The sequence below is a fragment of the Rhinolophus sinicus genome, chromosome 1, assembly GCF_057876585.1.
Source record: "Rhinolophus sinicus isolate RSI-liver-muscle chromosome 1, RSI-T2T, whole genome shotgun sequence".
NCBI classification, from domain to species: domain Eukaryota; kingdom Metazoa; phylum Chordata; class Mammalia; order Chiroptera; family Rhinolophidae; genus Rhinolophus; species Rhinolophus sinicus.
Genome location: NC_142501.1, coordinates 67,690,336 through 67,715,816, shown reverse-complemented (window position 1 = coordinate 67,715,816; position 25,481 = coordinate 67,690,336). Strand labels below are relative to the sequence as shown.

Here is a 25,481-nt window from a genome sequence, read left to right as displayed (position 1 = left end):
AAATATATTTTTGGAATTTGCTGCAGGCCAATAAAAAATGGATCGCGGGCCGCAGTTGGTCCGTGGGCCACAGTTTGGACACCCCTGGTCTAGAGGATTGAAATTAGACTTGATTGACTATAACAAGTATCATTCTGACTCTGATTGTTTTGTCGGTTTGTGTAGAGCAGCTGAAGAAGGGAGAGAATTAGGGGAGACAGCAGGGGTCTAAAGCTTTTGCAAGCGCCCTCGGGATGATCACTGATTATTGTAAGTCCCTATTGCTCTCCTTCTTTCTTACGTGTTTTCTACAAACAGCAGGAAAAAGGGTAATGGAACAGCTTTTGAGCTCAGGAGCATAAGGTTTGTGTGTTAAGTGGTGGGGCAAAGGTTCCAAGCCATGGTCCTGGGAGCTGGGAGAGACGCTTCCGAGGTGGCGTCCTCCCTGGCTGCCCCACGGCCAGTCACATGGGTGGACCCCTCTCTGTCCATGGGCAGCACTGACTCACCAACTTCCTGCTCCTTCCCTCAGCAGACAGTGCTGACTCAGGCTGCACGCAGAGTCAGTTTCCAAGCTCTCCCAACTGGGCTCCTGCTTCCACCACTCTCTGACTCTCTGTTGCCCGTGCCAACGTTTCTGGGAAGAACAGGAAGTTCAGGGACTGCAGAAAATGTTTGGCAGATCCCCTGAGCCCAAAGCCAGGGTACCTGCCCCATCCGAGGGCAGAGAGGGCAGGAAGTAAAACACGGGGGCCTCAAGGGTGGGGGCAAAGGCAGGACGCTGAGGGCACAAAAAACCTCGTCAGGTGACTTCCCTACATAATATCACCTATCTGGAAAAGTACGTGTTCTCCAACTTCCGTGTGCATTAGATATTGTTAAAAATCAGTATTGCTAAAAATGCAAATCCCAAAATATAGCCCCAGAGATTCTGATTGAGTAGGTCAGGGGTGAGGTACAGAAATGAGGGTCTTTACCAAGCTTCTGGAGACTTTGGATCACACTCTGAGAACCAAGGAGCTTTAAGCTATTCGAGGTTTTCCTCCAACCTCTTCTTCTTGCTTCAGAGAGGGCCCCTGCCACTAAGATTCGGGGCTGGCCAAGATGAAATGAGTGGGAGGGCTGAGAATGAAGGCCAGCATTGCCTTCTGAAGCATCTGGCAACCACTTGACTGGAGCCAGATGAACGACGTCTCTCACCTGCTAATCCCTGAATTTTCTTTGCTTTTGACAGTCTCGTTATATTATTCTGGAAAATTAAAAAGACCAAAATATATACTGCTGGGAAAATGCATATACTTCTTAAAAATAAGAAGTTTTTTAATTTCTGTTCACATGAAAACAGAAATATAACGATTGAATGCTAAATAATGTCTACTTGTGCTGAAAATTCCATGAACTGGTCTGTTATCAGTTACTTACCAGGGGAGTGGCAATATAAACTCTGTCATTTTGCCTATTGACTACAAACCTACCCCGGAAAAATCTAATAATTCTAATCACCTGTTCTGGAACATGTCACTCATCCAAGCCAGGTCAGGTGTACAATTCCAGATCTTTGCTGAGTCATGTGATGGCCTTCATTAGGTGCTTACGTCATGGTCTGACACTGAATCAAAATATTTTATCTTGTGTTTCACAGTGATCAGGAGAAGAAAATATTTCTCTTCAAAATGATTCACCAGAGTATAAAGATAGATAATGGGAAATTATATACATTCCTATAAAAACATTACTAAAGCTGTTGCTAAATCTATCATGCGTTTTCTCATTCCACAAAGATTTATTGAGTTATATACTATATGCCAGGCACTGTCCTGAGTGCTGGAGCACAGCTGTAAGCCAAGAACGGATATGGTCCCTATCCTCAAGGATCAGTAAAAATGATTACAAATCTTTTTTTCCATGAATCGTTTTCAGAGACAAACATAACTATGTTTACAGCTAAATTTTCAATCTCTATATTGCATTTGTATTTCTCTAAAATAATTTCCTTCTGTGCTTTGTAGCCCATAAGAGTGGTTAGAAGACAGTAAAATTTGAGGAAAGGACACCTTTAGTTTTCTTAAAGCTCTGGAATCTTTACCTGAAGTTCTTTGAGCTTCTTCTATGACTAGAGAAAGCTTCATGAGAGCCCATAGGAATTTTTATCAATGCTTATAGTTGATAGACATTAATATAACTAAGCAATCTCCCAATTGTCAAGTGGCTATAGAGATGAAAATTCTAACTTTAGATCCACTGGCTGGAAGGCTAGCCCCATTTGAGTTTCTGGCGTATTTAGATGATTTAATCTGTGATCTTCTCTCACTAAGTAAAACCAAACGGATTTTGTATATTGACTTTCTGCCCTGTCCCTGTAGTCTCTTGTTCAAGTGTTTCCTGATGCATGCCATGGCTCTGGAGCTCCTTGGTCTCTCTGAAATCTCCATTGCTCTGTGTTACAGGAGAGATGGTCAAGGGGACAGCAATATTCCCAGCTGTGCCAGTGTTTCCTCTGTTGGCTGAACTTTTACAGGCTGAGTCAGTTACCCTATAGTCTCACATGATGAGCCCAGAACAGACAGAATGTCATCTTGTGAGTGAAACTTGACTCACCTTTGTGCACTTAAATTACTTAGAAGAGGCAGTGCACGGTAGAACCAGCCTTCCTTGAATTAAGGCCATGCCTGGGCAGTCTCAGCTGGTCAATGTTTGATGGCTCCTCACAGTTCTGTTTTAGGAATCAAATCAAGGCTATCCACTCAATGTTGTTCAAAGTATGACCGTAGACATTTATTGAATTATCAAGGGTACTTATTTCAATTGCAGGTTCCCAGGCAACCTATGGAATCGGAATCTCTGCAGCTTACAACCTAGGAATCCACAGTTTTAAACAAGCTACCCAGAAGCGCGGCAGGATTTTTGACCCAGGCAAAAATGCTAAAATGGCCAGCTTACTGTGTGATTCTATGCACTTGGGTCGTTGTTACCAAACTCTGTTGCAAGTGGGAATCAATAGGGATATTTTAAAAATACTGATGTCTGGCTCTCTTCCCCAGACACTAGGATTCGATAGGAATAGGGTGCATCAGTGGTTTTTAAAGCCCCCAGACCATTCTAATATGGAGTAAAGTTTAGGAACCACTGTGCTAAGGCACATCTATTAACTCCTCCAACTTTCCCTGCTAACCGCCTCAGATCTATTCACCAAGGCCAAATGAAATTATTGGCCACCTGGGCAGGTGGGGCATTAAGAGTGCCAGTTTTGTGTATGATAGTTCTTGTGTGTCATGTGTAGAAGGCAGTGAACTACCAAATGTAATACTAACGTAGGGACGAGGCATATATGGTGACTAGAGATGTTTTGCTCACGTCAGGAAGATAGAGGCGTTTCTTTGTCTCAGTTTAGCATTGCTACCCCAGAAACTGATTTTACTCAACCATCTCCTACTTCAAGCTTTTCAAACTGTGGATTTTAACTTATTATTGGGTTCTTAAATCATTTTAATGGCTTGCAACCAGCATTTTCAATGGAATGGAATGGAATGGAATGGAATGGAATGGAAAATATCAGCAAGCACATCATGTAAAAGAGCCAATAATTGTTTTGTGAACCATACATATCTTCCTGTGGTTCACAGTAAGAAACATCTGACATACAGTGCTACACAATGTGATTCCATCTCTTTCTCAGTCTCATTTTGCCTCCCCTTGAGTTTCCCAGTTGGGATTGCTAAACCTCTACCATCGAATTTAAAGGACAGCTGTAGTTGAATCTGGTGGCTTTGTTCCATTCATTTGGAAAATATGGAGATGAAAATGAGCCAGGCACGTTGCAATCTTCCTGAAAAAGTCATCTCTCTTGAGAAGGGCAGATGCTGAATGCACAACTTTTTCAGAAAGAACTGGCAACAAACCCATTCTGCCTTCAAGCTTTGAGATGCAGAGCTTTTAGTTCTTCTGCTAATAGAGCGTCATTTGCACACTCTGCTTTAAGGGCAAAAGACATCTGCTTCAGCTTCAACCGAGGAAAAATAGATGAACTGCACAGCAGACAAAGTCTCTGACGACTGGAATATTGCTTACCAATGGACTTCATTGGTCTTTGACTTGAGGGCAATAAAATTTTACCTTAAAGTAGCAGATCCTACTCCACCAAACCACAATTCAAGTTGCAATACAAATATATATATATATTATGATTTGAAATATTTAGGAGGGTTCTTTGGTATAAGTGGTAGGAAAACTGCTGAGCAGAGCTGAACCAGCCTGAATGCCAGAAGGAAAAGATATAGCCAGAGAAACTCTAGGCAGAAGCAATGGCAAGCTAAAATAGCAATGTCAGGGGTATGGCTAGGGCCTGAGGGAGTGTGGCATGAAGGCAGACATGTGAAGGAGACAAGGTAGTGTGAGGACCAGCCAACTGACGGTGCTGCCAAAGGGTAGCAAATCAGTACCTGTGGTTAATAGAGCCTGAGACATGAGGATAGTGACCACGTTCTAAAAAAGGTCATCGGTCTCTGGTAAGAACAGCCTGAAGTACTGATGAGGATAACGTTTCATCTCATAACACTCTGAGTTGATTTGACCAAAATCTAGAGATTTCTTTTCAATTGGCCAAAACCTTAATTTCCAAAGGTGGTGTTACTGTGGATAAGATGTGTGACACTGCAAGGAACAACAAAAATTATTTTGCCTGTACACTTTTGGAGGACACATTAATATCTGGTTCACCATTCATGTTTCACAGCACCTAGCAAAATACTCAGTACATTTGAGCTGAAAAGTAAAAATTACCATCTTTCCTTGCTCTATATGTCCCCTTCCAATCCATGGGCATGCTAAAATGGGGGGAACGGCCGGGGGGGGGGGGCGGAGGCTCTAACTCTAGCTTTGGTGTTTGCAGTAAATAAATCCTCGCTCTGTGTACTTGCTTTTGGCTGAGAAGCCAAGAGAGAACTTGCTAGCACATTTTGAGCCATACTCTTGAATAAAACAATAACTAGAAGTCAAGTTATTCTTTAGTCAAATGACAAAGATTTCAGCCAGTATATAAATGGGGTCATTTGTGAAAATTGCACTATAAATCCCAAGAACATAATTGTTACATAATTGATAAGAAATGTCTTAGAATAGGTTTTCAGGTAAAGGCTGATATGCTGCCAACAAGTCTTTAAGCATAGAGCCAAGACAGGTCAAGTGTATCTATTAACTTCTTGTAATAAGCGTTAATCATGTTCTGCAATTCTTAAAACAACAACAACAACAAAAACAATTATCTGGATCATATGACATTTTGAGACGCAGTGAGAAATGAGAAGAGAATTATCGGGCTCATTTTTATTTTTGACCTCCAGAGAGAGTCCAATTCCCCAGTGATGGGCTGAACCCTTCTAAGCTAATACACATAACCTGACTATTTTCTAAATCTAGTCTCCTGTTGGTAAATATTGGCTTGCAGTTGTTACTCTGTTTATTTCAAATACAAATAAACAGAATCTTCCTTCAGTGGGACAGTGATTTTCAAACATTGCCATGTGTCACAGTTTCCTGCAGAGCTTGGTAAACATGCAACTGCCTGAACTCAATTCCATTAAATCATCCAGGAAGATTGAAAAGAATGCTGATGCCTGGACCTCACTCTGGACGAACTGAATCAGTGTCTGGGGATAAGGTCTAAGCATTGGTATTTTCTAAAAGTACCCACAGGAGACCCTAAGGTGCAGACCCGGTCGAGAAGTCCTGCCCTGCTGAGTGATTTAGTAGGTGATGGTGAGGCCCAGTCTTCTCTGTGTACAATAGGTGTCACACATAATTCTGAGACCCGTGATCCATGGACCTTATTCTCAAACACACTGGCCTTGATCACATCAAAAATCTAGGGAACTCCAAAGCTCTAGGAATCAGTGACTCTCAAAATGTACATGTCTCACTTCTCCTTGGATTTCTTTTCTGTTATAGCAACACCTCTTAAATAAAACCCAGTCTGCATGGTAAGGGGGGAGGATTAGTTGAACGAAGCAGGATATCCAGATACATAAACTAAGATGTTTAAGGATATTAAATATGTTACATTAGGGCAAAAGTTGATTTTCATCTGAGTGTGTTATCAGAATCTCATAAACAAGTGATTGCATTTCTGAGACAAAAGTAACTTAAAATTAATATCTCATAAAAATCAGTTTTAGAGATAAACTTTAATTCAGAAAAAAATCATTTATACTAAGTCATAATGAACATTTAAGAATCCTCTTAAAGTGAAAAGTCAAAGGGGTTAGTAAAAGGATAGTCATTGCAGCATTATTTTTAATAGCAAAAATTTTAACACAACTTAAATGTCTATTCAAAAGAGAACTAGTTAAATAAACTAGTATGTATAATTAACTAGAATGCAGCCATTAAAAAGAATAATGCTGCTTTCTATGTATTAATAAGAAAGATCTCCAAGAATAACTGAAAATAGAAGCAGATGGTAGATATGTATGTAGTATAAGACCACTTGTGTTTTTAAAAATTCGTCCTGTATGAAATTCATGCTATTTCTCTGGAAAGATACCCAATAAACTTGTTGTATTAAAGGTTAAAAACAATTGCAAAAACCGCAATTACTTTTGCACCAACCTGATAGCGATTTCCTTCAGAGAGGGAAACTGTGGCTGGGAAAATGTGACTCACTTTCCCATTAGTATTCCTCTGGTCCTTTTGGATGTTTGTACCATTTGAATTAACGAAGCAAATTTTTTCTTAAAAATAAAAGGCCAAGTGTAAACTGTAAGCTTTTTAAGTGAATCTTTTTATGAACCAACCCCGGTACATATTAGACATCCAATAAATGTTTGTTTATGAAATAAACCTGCTACATTGTTCCTCCTCTTATTCAACTACCTTATATCCTTGGTGTGCTGGTGGGCGGGGTGGATAGTTAACGTTTCACATACTATATTATGCGTCAGCACTTACTGAGTACTAAGTACGTGCTAAGCATTATGTTCATCTCTTGATCTGTGTTCCTCATCTCAGGTAATTCTACAACACCCCTGTGAAGTACATATTATCGTCTCTCTTTTACACATGAGAAAACCGAGGCTTAGAGAGGTCACTGCAAACTCAAGCAAACCGTGTCAGACACACACAGATACCTACATACATACACACACCCAGACACACAACATTAAAGAAGCACTTTTAAAGTACATGCAAAATGTTATGAGGACTATGAAAACAATCTTCTTTGCCCTTCCAAAGGCGCTTAGCAGGGGAAACATTTATGTGTAACATACTATAATACAAGGCAAAAGAGAACCCCGTGGGGGAGCGTTGAAGGAGAGAAATCCCAGGGAAGGGGAAGGAGGGAATCACGGAAGTCTTCACAGATGAAGACCTGGTTAACTACCCTGTTTTCCCGAAAATAAGACCTTGCCATACCATCAGCTCTAATGCATCTTTTGGAGCAAAAATTAATATAAGATCTGGTCTAATTTTACTATAAAACCGGGTCTTATACAATATAATAAAAAGACTGGGTAATATAATATAACATAACATAACATAAAACATAACATAACATAATACAGGATCTTATTTTACTGTAAGACCAGGTCTTAATATAATATAAGACCGGGTCTTATTTTACTAGAAGACCAGGTATAATATAATATAATAAAATGTAATATAATATAATAAAATACCAGGTCTTATTTTACTATAAGATAAGACTGGGTCTTATGTACTATAAGATTACTATAAGGTAATTTATATTACCTTATATATATAAGGTATATTAATTTTTGCTCCAAAAGACTCATTTGAGCTGATTGTCCTGCTAGTTCTTATTTTCGGGGACACAGGGTAGGAGTTTTGAAGGGATTGGCAGGGCGAAAAGTCATGGGATTCATGTGTTCCACACTATACTAAGTGTTGCATACACATGGTCATGTTTTATTCTTTTAATCCTAATCATTCTAAGTATCTTTCTTCCCCATTTTAGATGAGTAAATCAAAACCTAAAGAAGAAACCGTCCCCAGATGTTCTAGTTCACATTTAATGTCACCTTACTTCCTATGGACCATTTCTATTATGGAGTGTCAACGTTCACTGCCTCATATATATATATTTTTAATTTATTGGGGTGACAATTGTTAGTGAAATTACATAGATTTCAGGTGTACAATTCTGTATTACATCAACTATAAATCCCATTGTGTGTTCACCACCCAGAGTCAGTTCTCCTTCCATCACCATATATTTGACCCCCCTTACCCTCATCTCCCACCCCCCACCCCCCTTACCCTCTGGTAACCACTAAACTATTGTCTGTATGTATGAGTTTTTGTTTCTCATTTGTTTGTCTTGTTCTTTTGTTGTTTTTGGTTTATATACCACATATCAGTGAAATCACATGGTTCCCTGCTTTTTCTGTCTGACTTATTTCGCTTAGCATTATACTCTCAAGATCCATCCATGTTGTCACAAATGTTCCTATATCATCTTTTCTTACCACCGAATAGTATTCCATTGTGTATATATACCACAACTTCTTTATCCATTCATTTATCGAAGGACATTTTGGTTGTTTCCATGTCTTGGCCACCGTAAACAAAGCTGCCATGAACATTGGAGCACACGTGTCTTTATGTATAAATGTTTTCAGATTATTTGGGTAGATACCCAGGAGAGGGATTGCTGGGTCATATGGTAATTCTAATCATAATTTTTTGAGGAACCTCCACACTGCCTTCCATAACGGCTGCACCAGTCTGCATTTCCACCAACAGTGTATGAGTGTTCCTTTTTCTCCACAGCCTCTCCAACACTTGTTATTATTTGTCTTGTTGATGATAGCCATTCTGACGGGGGTTAGGTGATATCTCATTGTGGTTTTTATTTGCATTTCTCTGATGATTAGTGATGTTGAGCATTTTTTCATATGTCTATTTGCCATTTATATATCCTCTTTAGAGAAATGTCTCTTCAGGTCCTCTGCCCACTTTTCAATTGGGTTGTTTGTTTTTTTGTTGTTGAGTTGCATGAGTTCCTTGTATATTCTGGATACTAGCCCCTTATCGGAGGCACTGTTTGCAAAAATCTTCTCCCATTCAGTTGGTTGCCTCTTTATTTTGTCAATGGTTTCTTTTGCTGTGCAGAAGCTTTTAAGTTTCATATAGTCCCATTCGTTTATTTTAGCTTTAACTTCCATTGCCTTTGGAGTCAAATTCAAAAAAAGCTCTTTGAACCCAAGGTCCATAAGTTTAGTACCTATGTTTTCTTCTATGCGGTTTATTGTGTCAGGTCTTATGCTTAAGTCTTTGATACATTTTGAATTAATTTTGGTACATGGTGACAGATAGCAATCCAGTTTCATTCTTTTGCACATGGCTATCCAATTCTCCAGCACCATTTATTGAAGAGGCTGTCTTTCCTCCATTGTATGTTTTTAGCTTCTTTGTCAAAAACTATCTGTCCATATTTATGTGGTTTTATTTCTGGGTTCTCAATTCTATTCCATTGGTCTATGTGTGTCTGTTTTTCTGCCAATACCATGCTGTTTTGATTATTGTAGCCCTGTAGTACAAACTAAAGTCAGGGAGTGTGATACTTCCAGTATTGTTCTGTTTTCTTAAGATTGCTTTGGCTATTCAGGGTCTTTTGTGGTTCCAAACAAATCTGATGATTTTTTGTTCTATTTCTTTAAAAAATGCCATTGGGATTTTGATGGAGATTGCATTAAATCTGTATATTACTTTGGGTAATATGGTCATTTTAACTATGTTGATTCTTCGAATCCATGAGCACGGAATGTCTTTCCATTTCTTTGTGTCCTCTTCAATTTCTTTCAAAAATGTCTTATAGTTTTCAGCATATAGGACCTTCACATCCTTGGTTAGGTTTATTCCTAGATATTTTATTCTTTTTGCTGCAATTGCAAAAGGAATTGTTTTTTGTATTTCTTTTTCTGAGATTTCATTGTTTGTATATAGGAATGCAATGGACTTTTGTACGTTGATTTTGTAGCCAGCAACTTTACTGTATTCGTTGATTGTTTCTAATAGCTTTTTGGTGGAGTCTTTAGGGTTTTCCATATATAGCATCATGTCATCTGCAAAGAGTGATAATTTAACTTCTTCATTCCCAATTCGGATGCCTTTTATTTCTTTCTCTTGCCTGATTGCTCTGGCGAGGACTTCCAACACTATGTTGAAAAGCAGAGGTGACAGGGGATAGCCCTGTCGTGTTCCTGAACGTAGAGCAAAGGGCTTCAGTTTTTCACCATTAATTATGAGATTAGCTGAGGGTTTGTCATATATGGCCTTTATTATGTTAAGGTATTTTCCTTCTATACCTATTTTATTAAGTGTTTTAATCATAAATGGATGTTGTATCTTGTCAAATGCTTTTTCTGCGTCAATTGATATAATCATATGATTTTTGTCCTTTATTTTGTTTATGTGATGTATCACATTGATGGATTTGCAGATGTTGAACCATCCTTGTGCCCCGGGGATGCACTCCACTTGGTCATCATGAATAATCTTTTTAATGCATTGTTGTATTCGATATGCTAGAATTTTGTTTAGATTTTTGCATCTGTATTCATCAGAGATATTGGTCTGTAGTTTTCTTTTTTTGTGTTATCCTTACCAGGTTTTTGTATCAGGGTAATGTTGGCCTCATAAAATGAGTTAGGGAGTACTGTCTCTTCTTCAATTTTTTGGAAGAGTTTGAGCAGGATTGGTATTAGATCCTCTTTGAAGGTTTGGTAGAATTCACTAGTGAAGCCATCTGGTCCCGGACTTTTGCTTTTGGGAAGGTTTTGGATGACTGATTCAATTTCATTACTGGTGATCGGTCTGTTGAGATTTTCCAGTTCTTCATGGTTCAGCCTTGGAAGGCTATATGCTTCTAAGAACTAGTCCATTTCTTCTAGGTTATTGAATTTGGTGGCATATAGTCCTTCATAGTATTCTTGGATGATCCTTTGTATTTTTGTGGTGTCCGTGATAATTTCCCCTTTTTCATTTCTGATTTTGTTAATTAGTGTCTTCTCTCTTTTTATCTTAGTGAGTCTAGCCAACGGTTTGTCAATTTTGTTAATCTTTTCAAAGAACCAGCTCTTTGTAACATTAATTTTTTTCTGTTGTCTTTTTTGTTCTCTATTTCATTTAGTTCTGCTCTGATTTTTGTTATTTCCTTTCTTCTGCTGACCTTGGGTTTCACTTGTTCTTTTTCTAGTTCTTTAAGGTGTAACATGAGGTTATTTATCTGGGATTTTTCTTGTTTCTTGAGATAGGCCTGTAATGATACAAATTTCCCTCTTAAAACTGCTTTCGCTGCATCCCAAAAATTTTGGTAGGATGTATTTTCATTGTCATTTGTTTCTATGTATCTTTTGATCTCTCCTCTAATTTCTTCTTTAATCCAGTCATTCTTTAAAAGTATGTTGTTTAATCTCCATGTATTTGTGTTTTTTCCTGCTTTCTTTTTGCAGTTAATATCCAATTTCAAAGCCTTGTGATCAGAGAATATGCTTGGTATGATTTCAATCTTCTTAAATTTGCTGAGGCTGATTTTATGTCCCAATATACGGTCTATCCTTGAGAATGTTCCATGTACACTAGAAAAGAATGTACAGTCTGATATTTTAGGATGAAGTGCTCTATATATGTCAATTATGTCCATTTCATCTAATGTGTCATTTAGGGCTGCTATTTTGTTATTTATTTTCTGTTTGGATGATCTATCCATAGCTCTCAATGATGTATTTAAGTCCCCTAGTATAATTGTGTTTTGGTCAATTTCTCCCTTTAGTTCTGTTAGTAGTTGCTTGGTATATTTCAGTGCTCCTGATTGGGGGCATAAATATTGATGACTGTTATGTCTTCTTGTTGTATAGTCCCCTTTACCATTATGAAATGTCCATCTTTGTCTCTTGTTATCTTTTTCACCCTGAACTCTGTTTCATCTGATATCATTATGGCTACACCTGATTTTCTCTGTGTACCATTTGTTTGGAGTGTCAATTTCCACCTTTCATTTTGAGTCTATGCTTGTCCTTGTAGCTGAGATGTGTCTCTTGGAGACAGCATATAGTTGGGTTTAGTTTTTTGATCCAATCTGCTACTCTGTGCCTTTTTATTGGTGAGTTCAGTCCATTTATATTTAGGGTGATTATTAATATGCAAGGATTTCCTGTCATTCTATCTTTAGTTTTCTGGTAAGGCTGTGTCTCCATTGTTTCTTTGCCTTTTTGCTGTTGTCTATTATTTCTGAGTGGTGGTATTCTATGATGTTTCCCTCTGTTTCTTCTTTTATTACAGTATATATTTCAGTTCTGGATTTTTTTTGAGTGGTTACCCTCAACTTTATGTAAAAGAAAGTTTGATATTTAGAGTATTCCATTTTCTTCAGCACGCTTACTTTCTCCATTCCCATATTCTGATTCAGGCCTTTACTCTCCCTCTTTTGATGTTTTGGTTGCCACAAATTGTCCCTGTTGATGGTGGTCGAATAGCCTCCGTTAGTATTTCTTGTAGTGTGGGTCGTGTATTAGAAAATTCCCTCAGCTTCTGTATGTCTGGAAAGGTCTTTATTCCTCCTTCATAGCTAAAGGATATCTTTGCTGGATATATTATTCTTGGCTCATGATTTCTCTCTTTCAATAGTTTGAATATTTGGTTCCACTCCCTCCTGGCTTGTAGGGTTTCTGCTGAAAAATCTGATGATAACTTAATGGGCTTTCCTTTGTAGGTTACCGTCTTCTTTTCCCTGGCTGCCTTGAGTATTCTTTCTTTGTTGTTGATTTTAGACAGCTTCAATGCAATGTGCCTTGGAGAAAGCCTATTGGGATTGAGGTAATGCAGCGAGCTTGGAGCACTGAGCTAGGTCTGCGTCCTGCGCCCGCGCGGCTCCGTCTCCGCACTTCTCCCTTCCCTCCTCCCCCACTCGCGATTCACCCACCTTTAGGTGAATTCAGTAGTGGGCCTCTTGGTCTTGCCTGTCTGCTGTGCAGGGAGCCCTTTGTGGAGTTATTGTTATTCGATTAGTTGTAAATTCCTAAATTCCAGGGGAGCTTTACAGAGGCTCACCTCACACCGCCATTTTGATGAGGAATTGGCCCCTCATATATTGATATATAACTGTGTGTTCACGCACCATGCGTGTGTGTGTATTTGTATGTGTGTGCTTGCACATACACATTCCTTATCTCTAATACAAGTGTAAACTGCTTGAAAAAGGAAACTTTATATTTCTTGAACATTCCCCTATTACATGCTCACACAGCAGACACTGAAATATTTATGGCAGTGTATTAGTGCTAAACTGTCTGTATAATCCAGCTATTTTCATTTTGTGTGAAGGTTTTATGACAGCAGATGAAAGAAAACTATTTGACCACCTCAAATCTCCTCATCTGAAATACTGGGTTCCATTCATCTGGTTTGGAAATCTGGCAGCTAAAGCCCGGAAGGAAGGTAGAATTAGAGACAGTGTTGATCTGCAATCATTGATGACTGTAAGTATACTATAAATTGTCAGTAAAAGATGCTAATCAGAGACAAAGAGGGACCTGGATGCAGCGGTCTGACCAGGGCAAATCCCCTGTGCTCAATTCGGAACCAGAAAGACCGGGCTGGTGTCAGAACCTTCACCACACCGGACATGGACAGCACACAGGTTCTAACTCAGATTGATTGGCAGTGGTTGCTTGGAAGCTCTGTTTTAAACAGAATAAGGCTTGCAATATGCTCTGCAAGAAAGCGTCCCTTGATTGATTAGCAAAGTCTGCCAAGGGCTCTGAAAGATCTGGCCCACATGACATATTTTCCTTCCTGGCTCCAGGATCCTAGAATAAGACCTGGAGTAGAAATAAACCTCCCTGGTCAGTTCCCCAAAATTGAAATAGCCCAAGGTTAAGCCAGCTTTTCCGATGCTCCAGGAAACAAAACTGTGTTTTCATTCAATGATATAACCCTGATTCATCTGAGGAACAAATTAATGTAAGGGCTGGATAGATTTGTGCCATGACAGCCTCCTGCCTGGATTAGGCTAAAAGGAGTGAGTTTAAAAATAGCTCCCCAATGAATGTGGACTCTCCTTCCCAGTCTCAGATAATAACTTAGGTGCAACAGAGGGAAACAAAAATTGACAGATCCCAGTCCTTCCTGCTTCAAAGAAATAGTGATTTTCTGTCAATATAAGCTTGCTTGTTTGGGAAGGGGTGTTTAGGATGGATTTATTTTTTTTCTGAGATCTATAGTAAGCATGTTTCAAAGCAAACAAACAAACAAATCTGCTCTCCGCATAATTTACCAAAGTGGCCAGAAACGACTTATTTAAAATATTAATCACTGCCTTCCCATCACCACTTTGAACCAATGTCGTGCTGAAATATTGAATTCAATAGATTAGGAGATATTTCTGTAAAGTCCTGATTTATCATAACATTAAGTATATGTATATTCAAATGTACTTCTTTTTTGTACGTTGTCGAATGATGTTCATTACTTGTCATTTTCAAAATTCTCCTTTTGGGGTAGCTTTCAGAACCAATGTGCTGGCCTTACAAAGTCAGCCCCATCATTCTCCATAGTCATAAAAGACATGTCCATATTCCAGATCCTAGTAAATATTTAGTTCCACACACATCATTTTAGTAAATTGAGTTTTCTCTGTTTCTGGCTTAGGAGATGAACCGGTATCGCTCTTGGTGCAGCCTCTTATTTGGTTATGACTGGGTCGGGATCCCGCTGGTTTACACCCAGGTATCAAATACCACACGTGTGACTTTTCTTTCTACTTGTCCACTTTGGCGCTTGCTGTAGGCGACCAGCGATGGGCTCTCACTTTGGTTTCCTCTCCATTCCAGGTTGTCACTCTGGCTGTCTACACCTTCTTCTTTGCGTGCCTCATTGGACGCCAGTTTTTGGATCCCACCGAAGGCTACGCGGGGCATGACTTAGATCTTTACATTCCAATCTTTACTCTCCTACAATTCTTCTTCTATGCAGGATGGCTCAAGGTAGCCAACAGGCTCAGTGTCATACGACCCACTCTGTAATCTCTGGCATGTGCCACACTCTGCACGCTGATCTCGCACTGAGTCTAGCAAATCATTCCTGAGTGAGTCAAAGGTAGATTTAACATTTAGTAGCTCAGAGATGTTATTACTTTTCAATCAGGGATTAAAGAGTCAGGGATGTGGTGAGTACTGTATTGCAGTGGTCTGAGGCAGCTCATTTATGCAAAAAGATTACAAGAATGCTCTTTTATAGCTATTGATTTTTTTTTTAAGTCTTTGTGTGCTCCCATTAGGATTACAATATTGTAAGTAAAGCAATAACTGTACCTGCGTTGATATTTTATACGACAATAAGCAATGAGGCAGAATAAAAGAGAGTAAATAAGAAGTCTTGTATATCAGACTTTAGCATTAATGTTGTATTATTATCGTGGTTCTGCTCAACTCTCTAAATAGCTGTGATTCCCTGAAATCCCACTAGCTGTCCCACAATATTAAATGCATCCCATTTTCAAAACCAGAACTGAGACTCAGAAAAGAATTCATCGAAATCAAAACCAGAAACACCAGGACTAATGACAACATTTGGTTTGCCAGGAAATTAAAAACAGGTGAGAAGTGAGGACGACTTGTCCAATCATCAGTGTAGTATTTTATTTGTTCCCACTACCACCATCATCGCCCCCCTCCTCTCAGCCCTCCCTAGATGTATGTGTAAATAAATATCAGAAGTCTGATTCTTCCATCTCTTTTGTAAACTTCTGAAAGAGAATGATACAGTATGTGATGGGAAAAAAAAATTGGAGACAATGGCTACATTAGGTTAATTGAAATCTAATTATAGTTTGAAGATAACTTTAATAAAATAGAATTTCCAAATGTTTGACCTTCCAAACAGCCACATATTGGAGTGTACCGTTGAGGTTTTTCAGGTGGCGGCAGCAGTTTTCCTGCAGATGCTTTTACTTCCATTGATTTGAATCTTAACCAGGGAAAATAAATGATGTTGGCATTTCAAATTATACTCCAAAGAGTAAAGGCATATCCTTTACAAATGGCAAAAACATTTTTAACCAGATGACGGTGATTCTTAATTATTGTTACCCATTTAAGAGAGAAAAGAGCAAGAGAGACTAATACTTATTATAGCTCTCATTTTCCACAAGAGAAAAAAGTAGACTCGTTTTGTAAACAGAAAATCACCAAAATTGGTCCAAATGCTCAATCATTCTGGTCTTTTCTTGTCCTTTCCTCTGAGCTGTGCTGAGCTTTTTCGTCTTTGCTTTGTGTCCCTGTGAGGAGTTTGGCTAGCCTCTAAAGAACAGCTAGTTCCTGCCTTCTGACATGCTCTCTAAAATATTAACATTCCTTTCCTTTATAAAATATTTTTAATGGCAAAATATGAAAAGACAATCTTAGCTTCATTATGAGATAGGTAACCCACAGAGAAGTGTGTTTTCCCACCACAGATTGTATCTCAATTTCTAAACAGCTGTTTCGTCTCGACCATTCTAATATTTATAACTTTTTCAAAGTGTAGAACACCTATCTTGACCTTTTAAACAGCATATTTATGTAGTTATTTGTTGGAAATGGAGTCTCCAAGAACATAAAAAATGTTTTTGTGAGATAGTTAATTCAGAGACAGAGATATTATTTTAGTAGTTAAATGTAGACTCTTTGACTATATGCAAGACAGATCCCATAAAAGTGAAATTCTGGATATAATAAAAGTATTTTCAGGACCTGTCTAGTGACCCATGTAATTTAAGGAAAACTCCAGGCAAGAAAGGGTAGATAGCCCCTTGGAACTTGCAATAAAGGACTTTTTTTTATTATTATTATTAAAGTTTATTGGGGTGACAGCGGTTAGTAAAGTTACATAGATTTCAGGTGTACAATTCTGTATTACATCATCTATATATCACATTGTGTGTTCACCACCCAGAGTCAGTTCTCCTTCCATCACCATATATTTGATCCCGTTTACCCTACTGCTGTGAGGCTCACTGATTCGGCCCTGCATAGGGCTGTCCCTTAGAATAAGGGGGGTGATGGTGGTTCTCAAACCTGGACATGCATTAAAATCTCCTCAGAGCTTCACCCAATACTGATCCCTGGGCTCAACCTCATATCCATTCAATCAGAATTTCTGGGGGGAGCGACTCAGGCATCAATTTTTTTAAAAAGCTCCCCAGGTGATTTTGATGTTCAGCCAAGGTTGAGAACAACTGCCCTAAGTCGTTAGACTTCAATCCTAAAAGAATAAGTAGGTAGATTTTCTACCAAATTGTCTCAGAATCTAGAAACTCAACTAATCAATGCTGCCTTTATTTTATACACTTGCAAATTTTTCCCATTTGGGCCCAATAAAAAGATCTCTCTCTCTCTCTCTCTCTCTCTCTCTCTCTCTCTCTCTCTCTCTCTCTCTCTCACACACACACACACACACACACACACACACACACACACACTTCCAGATAATAAAAATCAAAGGGAATTATTTAAAAATGAGATTAACAGGTAAGTCATATTTGGCATATAAATCTCTCATTGAAAAGGTCATTCAATTCAGGAACATGGTAAAACGTCTAATATTGTCCAACTATTAGAAGATATATGATAAGCTACCTAAACTTTTCCCAGTGGGAAAATTAACTTAATAAGTAACAGTAAATCTTTTGGGGTAAAACTAAGTAAGACAAATTCCGGTTTATGACTTACTAGCTCTTTGACTCATTCATTTAACAGTTATGACCAGTAATTGTGAAAGCTCCTTGTATTCTTTTCTTCACTTGTGATTTAAGTCTTGCTTTGCTGTCTAACTCTCCATGCTTACATTTTGTCTCTTTACCTGGGCCTTTGTAAATTCCTTCAGAGCACAGGCTCCGTACCCCTCACAGTGCCCAGAGCAATGCCTTGCACCTCGTCTGTTCCTTCAATACTCACTGGTTTGCTTTGTACATGAAAATCAATTATTTGGCTCCTAAACAGTACATGGCTTCTCCTGGATAGGGCGTGCATTATCACCAGCCGAACAGACAGACCGCATGCAGGTGAATCATTCACAGTCTGCTGGTAAATATCCATGTAGAACAACCCACTCCCCTCTAGGCTTCATAGTATGGAAGTGACAAAACACAGAGTAAAACAGGATTCGTCTTCAACCCCATTCTTAGTCTTCACAAGCATCATGACTGACGTTTTCTGTGTTCTCCACTGCAGGTAGCTGAGCAGCTGATCAACCCTTTTGGAGAAGATGATGATGATTTTGAAACTAACTGGTGCATTGACAGAAATCTGCAGGTTGGAGGAGCTTTTCTTTCTTTTATAAACATGAATAATCACTTGTGATGGTGCAAATCTAAACAGACTCTGAATGCAAGCCCCTGAGCTTCAGAGTTTTAGCCACAAATAAAGGAGGTTTGGCCCTTTGGTCTGTTGTCTTAGGTCCTTTTGGGATCTTACAGGTCCTGAATCTCAGTTCCAGTGAAATTTAGCTCCTTTTAAGGAGAATGTCAAGGCAGTTTTCTTTGTAAGTTGCTTCATTAGTGTTACCCAGCCTCTTCCATCTCAGTATAGAACAATATTTTAATTTATTCTTTAATCTGTTTTCAACTGCCCCCAGAGAGATTAAGAGTGACACAAAATGGCAGCCAGACACCATCCGATGTGAGTTCCCCAACTCATATCACATAGGTCCCTGTAGTCAGACGTCCTGCAGCTGGACACTGGGACCATGGGCCACACTCTGCCTGAATAATATCAAATAGACCTTAAAGCCCTTACCCTAAAGCATTATTCCAGAGAGGTTTTTCATGAAGAACCAGGATGAAAGAATTTTCCTTTTAGGCAAGACTCTCCTCAGACCATTCTCTACGTTGAGAACTACAGACTGAGAAAAGGCCTTTAGCTTGTCTATTTATTTCAAGCCCTTACTCAGCTCTTGAATATTTCACCATAGATCTCTTGGTTTGCAAGCTGGCCCCCGTACATGGAGGGCAAGGAGAGATGGAAGAAAGAGACAGGCCACTCCAGATTGGTAGGTGGCACTTCTAATGAGCAAAGGAAACTTACATACAAAGCTTGTCTTGGGTGACCACAGGAGGAGTAGATCTCCACACCCACCTGCCAGAAGCTGAAAAGTTTATATAGAAGCCATCAGTCATGTATGCCATCCAGAGGTTTCTCAACAACACAGTGCTCTCTCAAGCCTGCATCTCTGAAGTGGCTCCTACTGTGGGAACAGTGGGCGAACGTACATTCCAAGGACGGAGAAGGGGTGAGGAGCCTCCATCTGCCCAGGTCCAGCTCATAGGCCAACTGGTGGTCACGGCCTCTCCATCACCTCCTCCAACAATCACATGATCAGTCTGCTAGGGAGGAAGCATAATGCCTGGGCCACTCACTCTTTGTAGCAATTGGATCCCCAGAGGATTAATAATTTATCCATGCACCAGTGTGTCATAGTCAAAAGAGAGACCACTTTTATAGCCCCAAGCAGTATAGGTTTGTTGATATATTTATCCAAACAAACAAAAACTCAGAACACAGAAGAAATGATATCAAATCAACAGAATAGGATATTGAGAATCTTCAGATTCCTATAATATCTGGGCTGATGCGGTTGCTGTCAGGACAGCCACTAGACAATACGGTAACTTTGAGCGAAGAAGGAAAACGTGCGTCTCCTGCCTCCAGGTAAAACACAGCTCCACCCTGAGGCATGTGGCTTGATGCACCTAGTCTGGATCGTTATACGGCCCCACTTATCCCATTGCCAAGTGCCCTTGTGCAGTAAACAACATGTGCAACTCTCTGCCGCAGCCCTGGTTGCAGCAAATATGAACTATAGACATCTGTATATTCACTCATTCAGGCTGTGTTCCATCCCACTCCAAATTCCATCTACCCTCTGGAACTTATTCTCTCTCTTTATATAATTCACATCTGAATTATTCTAACACTATAACGATGATTTTAGGTCTCTCTTTTAGCTGTGGATGAGATGCACATGAGCTTACCTAAGATGAAGAAGGACATTTACTGGGACGATTCTGCTGCTCGACCACCATATACACTGGCAGCTGCTGACTACTGCATACCCTCATTTCTAGGGTCGACAGTCCAAATGGGGTAAGTGCATTTTAAAAAAATTCATCAATATTTGGAAAATAAGTAGGTCTGATCTTTTTTTGCCCTCGTCTTGAAGTTACTTTCATTACAAGTCTCAATTATTATCATATAATGGTAACCTTCTCAAATTTCAGATGTAATTAACATGCCAAAGGAAGTTATAAAGAGAGGTTCAGCTTTAATTATGGTGTGTGTGTATGTGTAGTTTCTGCTTTAAGTGTGTGTGTGTGTGTGTGTGTGTATACACACGAGAGTATATATGGGGTAATTTGCATTTTACCTTGCATTATGCTACAGCAAACTTTTCCAATAGTTGTGAAACTATCATTTTTTTTCCTTCCAATCTGATGAGTAGTTTAACTACTTATTTATGTAGATGTTTATTGTTGAATTGTGAGTATCACAATTAAATGCATTTTTTAACAAATATTTATTGAGCATGTACTGTGTAACACACTGTGTTAGACTACTTGGAGACAAGCAAATCTTAAGGAATGAGATGATTTTTATCAAAAGTTTTCCCTAAGATTATAATTCGGTCCAACTATGTTTAGTACACAGATCAGTCTCTGTTCTGTGGTTTTAACATAACAATCTGTCCCTAGGTATTATGAGCTTTAAATAATGGGCTGAGGCCTGAAGTACGTCATGCATAGTTCTTGAATAATTTTATTAAATCTAATAATATATTTGATTTTGGAGACATGTGTAAATGTGGGGGCATTTAAGCACATTTGCTGAAGATAGATGCCAGTTTCCGAATAACTTTAAAGAGAAGCGTGTGGACAAATTTAGAAAAGTAGGAAGAACACCTTAAAAAACTGTAGAAGGGAAAACTTTGGTGGAATTTTTCTTGTAACTTTTGGTAAAATTATGGCTCTTCATTTCCTGAGGCCAGCTCTAAGCAGGTTAGCACATCCTGCAGGTGCCACTGGTGACCCTTCTCTCCCTTCCCCCGACAGTGTGCATCCCTCCTCTCTCCCTACTATCAGGATATCGAGCATCAATCCTATTCCTATTAGGCTTTGCTCCTGTTTAGCCAAATGTCTCCTAATCCTCATAAACAGTGGTTTGTGATGTTCTAAAGGAGCCGCTGAGGCTGAAAGACCTGCAAGACCCAAAGAAAATGAATGACAAAGTAGAATTTCAAAAGTTATGGCAAATAAGATGATTTAGGAGCCAAAGAATTTGCCTTTTTTCCTCAAGAACACCTCAGAGAAGGTTGCCTACTCCAGGCTAGACTTGCTTCTGCTTCTAGAAAGACAGCTGAACCTGGACCGTCCTGTCCAGGGCTTCTTCCAGGCCTGGGGGCTCATCCCCACCCCAGCAGATAGCTCAGTCTCCATGAATAGCAATCTCCTGTTTGTACTTCTCAGCATTTTGTAAGCCATTCTACAGTGGCAGTTTCGTGGATGTCTGGCAACCTTATCAATTTAGAAAATTAGCAGATTTTTTTCTGTGAGTTTGTTTTTAGATAATTAAATATGCTTTCACCTTCCTCTCCACTGCCATCATAGATTAAGGCAAAGTATTTGAAGATTTAACTTAGAAAAGAGATCGGCATCATTGATTGGGTCAGGGAATTATTGTGATGAGTCTATTTAGACGGCAAGTGCTACTTGTGCTCCATTCCTAAAGTCCACTTAGTTGAGTTTGCCTGATGGTTAAAATGATTCTTTGTTTGTTTGTTTGTTTTGGTCTCAAGATTTTTATCGACATTCATATTCATCCTAATCATCGTAATTTTACATTCCTATGTAAGTGTCCACAGTTCTTCAGCAAATGTTAAATATATATTTCTCCTATTTCTAAAGATAGAATCAGGGATTTACAGGACCTCAGAGAAAGTATGTAATGTAAACGATTATTGAGAAGATTAAATGAGATTGTAAACATAAAAACACTCTAGCTATGACTATAGATCATTATTATCATCTAGTACAGATCTCTTATTCACAGAAAGATCAAACAAAGCTAAGCTATTTTTCATATCAAACGCTAACCCTGGAAATTTGGGACAGAAAATAAAATGCTTCAAAGAGAACTAGGAGATACAGTATTTAGGATAGAAGCAACCTAACTGTCCATCAATTGGTCAATTGATAAAGAATATGGGGTACATATATACAATGGAATATTACTTGGCTATAAAAAAGAATGGAATCTTGTCATTTGCCACAGCATGGATGGACCTAGGGAGTATTATGTTAAGGGAAATAAGTCAGACAGAGAAAAACAAATACCACGTGATTTCACTTATATGTGGAATTTAAAAAAACAAACTAAACAAAGAAAATCGAAACAAACTCATAGATACAGAGAACAAACTGATGGTTGACTGATAGGAGGGAGGTTAGGGGGATGGGCCGAAAAGGTGAAAGGGATTAAGAAGTACAAATTGCCAGTTATAAAAATAGTCACGGGAAGGAGAGATCCAAGATGGTGGAGCATATAAACACTGCCTGTGTTCTTCCGTGAACTCATTAAAATTACAACTAAATTATACAACAATCAACCGTGAGAACCATCTGAAGTCTAGCTGAACAGAAGGCCTACACCTGAAAATTTAAAGAAGCCAGGGTGAGACTGGTAGGAGGGGCAGAGACACAACAGACCCCACACCTGTGTGTGACAGTTGAGAATCAGGAGGGATATCTTGGCCATCTTGGTTTCCCCTGGAGGAGCAAGGGACCCCCATCCCCCACATCAGGCTCCCCAGCCTGAGTGCTGGTACCGAGAAGAGGAGCCCCCACAACATCTGCCTGTGAAAAACAGTGGGGATTCTAACTGTTTGGGTGGGTCAGAAGGCTGCAGGAAACCCAGACATCCTCTTAAACAGCCCACGCACAGACTCACTTGCTCGCAGGCACTCACCTTGGGCTCCAGCAGAGGGACGGTGACTCCGGGGTCCTCAAAGACCTATGGCAGTAGGGCGCACAGGGAAGGGGGCAGACTGAGATGTGTGGTTTAAGCAGAGGACTGTGGGACAGTCCGCATTTTCCTAGTGAGGGGTCCACCTTAGTGCAGCTGGCAGGCAGGTGTCATCTTTCCTATGTTGAGTCCACCCCCACAGGCAAAATCTGAATCTGACTGGCCTGGTGAGCTCTGCTGCTCTGATCTGCTGACTGATTTGGAACCCACCCAACTCGTTCACTGCTGGAGGCACTTTCTCTGTGATTAGCCAGCCCCACTTGATTGCATTCTTTCTTGGAAAACTATCAGACTAGTCCCAGGTGGGCAGAGACTGGCCTTGGTGTGCTCTGAGACTTTTGCTGAGTTGCTCCAGGCTCAGCACTGGCACCAAATCATTAACCTGATGATCACAATTCTTCCCACTCTAATGACTCCCTGAAACCCTGCCTCACCCGACTCATATATCACACAAGGTGTTATCATTGGCTGAACATTAAGGAAGATGGCAGGTGGCAATGGGCCTCAGGGTGTCCTGGCTTTTTGCAGAGCTACCCCAGACCTGGTACTGGTAGCAGCCATCCCCAGTTTGCAGCATGGCCTCTCCCACATGCCTCCAGGTCCAGCACAAGCAGCAAACAACTGGGTGTCGCTTTATAGCTCCTACCAGGTAGCCCCTGGCAAGTCACAGGCAATGGCAGACCTGGACCTGCACCGAAGCCCCTCCCAAGAGGCCCCAAAACCAACATACTTAGAGGTTGGCTTCAGAGCACAATAGAACACCACCTAATTAGCCCACAAGTGGCACACACAAAGGGCAGTCTCAACAGGAATGAGAGCACCCTGGGGCGAATCCCACTCAGTAGGGTAGGCCTCCTATACAACAGCCCATAAGCTGTGGATGTGGCCAAACCCAACAACCAGTAAGCCTAACGTTCAGTCCTACCCATGGACATAGTAAGACCAATCAAGGCTCAACTACCGTGTTTCCCCGAAAATAAGACTTAGCCGGACAATCAGCTCTAATGCGTCTTTTGGAACAAAAATTAATATAACACCCGGTCTTATATTATATTATATTATATAAGACCCAGTCTTATATTCTAGTAAAAATAGACTGGGTCTTATATTAATTTTTCCTCCAAAAGATGCATTGGAGCTGATTGTCTGGCTAGGTCTTATTTTGGGGGAAACATGGTATAATAGGAGGGCACATAAAACCCACACAAGGGACAATCCTGGAGCACCCGGCTCAGGTGACCAGGGAGACTGTGCCACTGGGCCCCACAGGACACCTACTGTGGGGTGTCCCAGCAAAACTGGGAAACATAGCAGATCTACCTAATACATAAAAACAAACACAGAGAGGCAGCCAAAATGAGGAAACAAAGAAATGTGTCAAAAATGAAAAAAACAGAAGAAAAATCCAGAAAAAGAACTAAATGAAATGGAGGCAACTAACCAGAGACAAAGTTCAAAACAATGGTTATAAAAATGCGTAAGGAACTTAGTGAGAACTTCAACAAAGAAATAGCAAGCATAAAAAAGGACATAGAAACCATTAAAAGAACCAATGAGAAGTGAGGAATATAATAACTAAAATGAAGAATGCACTAGAAGGAATCACCAGCAGACTAGATGAAGCAGAGGATCAAATCAGCAATTTGGAAGACAAGGGAGCAGAAAATACCCAATCAAAACAGCAAAAAGAAAAAAGAATCCAAAAAAAAACAGGATACTTTAAGAGACCTCTGGGACAACGTCAAGTATAACAACATTTGTATCATAGGGGCACCAGAAGGAGAAGAAAAAAAGGCAAGAGATTGAGAACCCATTTGAAGAAATAATAACTGTAAACTTTCCTAACCTGGCAAAGGAAATAGACAGCACAGGGAGTTCCAAACAGGATGAACTCAAACAGGCCCACACCTAGACACATTATAATTAAAATAGCAAAGGTGAAAGACAAAGAGAGAATCCTAAAAGCAGCAAGAGAAAGGAAATTAGTAACTTACAAAGGAGCTCCTATAAAACTGTCAGCTGATTTCTCAACAGCAACTTTGCAGACCATAAGGGATTGGAACAAAATATTCAACCTGGTGGAAAGTAAGGACCAACAACAAAGATTACTTTACCCAAGCAAAGCTATCATTTAAAATCTATGGACAGATAAAGAGCTTCCCAGACAAGAAAAAGCTAAAGCAGTTCCTCACCACCAAACCAGTGTTATAAGGAATGTTAGAGGGACTTCTTTAAGATGGAAAAAAAAAAATCAAAATTATAATTGATAAAATGGCAATAGCTACATATCTGTCAACAATTACTTTCAATGTAAGTGGATGAAATGCTCAATAAAAAGACATAGGAGGGATGAATGGATAAAAAAACAAAACCCTTACACATACTGCCTACAAGATACTTTCAGTTTGAAAGACACACAGAGACAGGAAGTAAAGG

General features: G+C 39.6%; 1 protein-coding gene across 2 annotated transcripts in view; it reads left to right on the top strand.

Moving 5' to 3' along the window:
- Window positions 1-25,481, top strand: part of BEST3 (bestrophin 3) — a 51,473-nt gene that overhangs the window by 9,379 nt on the left and 16,613 nt on the right. For both annotated transcript variants that reach the window (XM_019748953.3, XM_019748956.3), the window contains 5 exons: window positions 13,318-13,472; window positions 14,644-14,721; window positions 14,826-14,978; window positions 18,204-18,284; window positions 19,963-20,114. In XM_019748953.3, the coding sequence (XP_019604512.2) occupies window positions 13,318-13,472; window positions 14,644-14,721; window positions 14,826-14,978; window positions 18,204-18,284; window positions 19,963-20,114 (619 nt within the window). The remainder of the gene's footprint in view (window positions 1-13,317; window positions 13,473-14,643; window positions 14,722-14,825; window positions 14,979-18,203; window positions 18,285-19,962; window positions 20,115-25,481) is intronic.